Raw genomic sequence first — 2,379 nt, 5'->3', positions numbered from 1 at the left:
TTTTGTCATAAAAGAGAAATGTATAATTGTGACCCATACAATGTATTGTTGGCTATTGCTACAAATATCCCCCAGCGACTTAACACTGCTTTTGTGCTGCAGGGACACAGATAAAAACACACTTTTATTTATTACTTCTGACTTTTGATCAGCTAATATCATGTATATTTTATTTTTTTTAAATGTGTCAATATTACTTAAATGTATTGTCTTTAATTACATTTAGAATATTTTGAGGGGAATATTATGCCATAAAGACTTGCTTTTATTTAGTCCTATGTCAATGCGTGTTTCATTTCATTTTAACTTTACATCAAGTCAGTGTTAAAAGTAACATGTTTGCATGTTCATATTAACATTATATTCATTTAAAAAGTTTAATAATGTTTTCAAATAACAAGTACATGCATGTACATGCAATTAAAAAAAACAATACAATGTATAAAGTAAACAAACTTTAAAGTGCAAAAAAAAAAATCAAGAAAGCAAGTTAATTTATATAGTTTATATATATATTTATATTTAATTTGATATGTTTTATATTTAAAATAATCATAAAAGATGCATAAAAACAACAGAAGCAAAGAATTAAAAAATGATGAGAACAATTTCAACTAATATCTTTTCTGGTCTGGCATTATTTAGTCCAGATTAAAATGCAAAAATGTGTAAATGTAAACAAAAATCTTCTAGTCTAGAAAAAATCTACAAGTCTTCAAGTATTTGTCCGGCTGTATATATGTAAATGCTATTTGTCTTTTTAATAGCTTACATCACAGTTATTAGTTTCCTTATATCAGCCTGTTGTCATTCGTGTAGATCAGAGATGTTGTTATTGTGATTCTCGCTAATGAAATATAAAGGATGCTTCAGCTTGAAGAGAAGATGGCTCGAATGCTGCAGAAATCCTCCCTTGAAACCAATAAGACTAAAGTACAAGCAGAAGCACGCGAGGAGGGATGCCAGCGCTGCGCTGCGACGCAGGACAAGCTCTCGAATGTTTGCAGATGTTGGCATGGGCTTTCCAGCTCTCTCTTTCTCGTGCTGTAAATAGTCTGTTGTAGGCGAACTCTGAGCGTTTGATCTCCGGCGAACAAAAGAGAAACGCTCACACGCTCAGTTTTGATTTCTTCGGAGGACCGTCACCTCGTTTGATGTGAGGAAACATTACGAGGCTTGATGAGCGCTCTCAGTGAGATCAGACTCATTACATTCATGACGATAATTACTCTTAAATGTGTCATGTCTGTACTGTGTGAAGCTGATGTGAATGTAGGCCGCTCGCTCATCTTTAGCAGTTTCAAAACTTCCTGATCACATCTGATGAGTTTAAGTCAAAATTCTGAATTCTACGTAGTACAGATCTCTTCAAGGGTGAGAAAAACACTAAAACTGAGTTTTAATGTCACTTTACGCAATCCTTGCATACTACTTACTGAATATTGCACACTAAGATTGCATACTGCTATTTTCTAAAAAATAACACCATTTTTATTCTGCATTTAAAATGTTTGTGTTTTGTATGGACCAGTTCTAGCCTAGGGTGAGAAAAACAAATTGGGTTTTAATGTCACTTTAGGTTACTTTGTTCCAAACACAATCCTATACACCCTTTCAAGGGTGAGAAAAACTCTAAAACCGGGTTTTAATGTCACTTAATAATGCAATCCTTGCATACTACTTACTGAATACTGTACACTAAGTATGCATACTGCTATTTTCTAAAAATAACATGTAGAACACTACATGACCTCAATATGAGAATAGCATCCAGTCATCATTATTGAAATATGTTTGTTTTTATTTTGCATTTAACATTTTTGTACTTCATATGGGTCAGTTCTAGGGCGAGAAAACAATGTTGGGGTTTTAATGTCACTTTAGGTTACTTTGTTCCGAACACAATCCTATGCACACTCTCAGAGCCCAGACAGCGCTCCGGCTCACCTGAGAAAGCACAGCATTAGCACTGATGTCACAATAAAGAATACAAATAAAAAATGCATTGCAAAAATGTCTCAGAAACGTATCACCCGTGATCTAATGAATGACTCAATATCGAATTCAGTCTAATGTGAAAGTTTTAAAAAGAATTTAAAAATGTAATGAAAAATGCATCACAAAAAAAAGTGTATTTTTATCAACATATATAATCATTTATTAATTTGGAAATAATATTTTGTAATCCTTGCTCAATATCTAATTATGTCTAATGTGAAAGCATTGATTTTTACAATAAATAACAAATTTGCAATGCAAAAAAAATAAAAAGGCTTGGAAATTGATAACACTTGATCTAATTAATGACATACATAAGAGTTTCCAGAGTACTTATCAATTTATATTTTCATTTATTAATTTGGAAATATTATGCTATTA

General features: G+C 32.1%; 1 protein-coding gene across 1 annotated transcript in view; it reads right to left on the bottom strand.

The window, feature by feature from the left end:
• The window catches only part of LOC107558146 (zinc finger E-box-binding homeobox 2-like), an 11,800-nt gene extending 10,583 nt beyond the window's left edge, over positions 1-1,217 (bottom strand). The window contains exon 1 of the mRNA XM_016241770.1: positions 1,172-1,217. Coding sequence (XP_016097256.1) covers positions 1,172-1,217 — 46 coding nt within the window. The remainder of the gene's footprint in view (positions 1-1,171) is intronic.
• Positions 1,218-2,379: the final 1,162 nt, after the last annotated feature.

Source organism: Sinocyclocheilus grahami, unplaced genomic scaffold, assembly GCF_001515645.1.
Source record: "Sinocyclocheilus grahami isolate Dianchi unplaced genomic scaffold, SAMN03320097.WGS_v1.1 scaffold633.1, whole genome shotgun sequence".
NCBI lineage: Eukaryota > Metazoa > Chordata > Actinopteri > Cypriniformes > Cyprinidae > Sinocyclocheilus > Sinocyclocheilus grahami.
The sequence above is the reverse complement of the archived record's forward strand: the minus strand, read 5'-3'. Positions and strand labels throughout refer to the sequence as shown.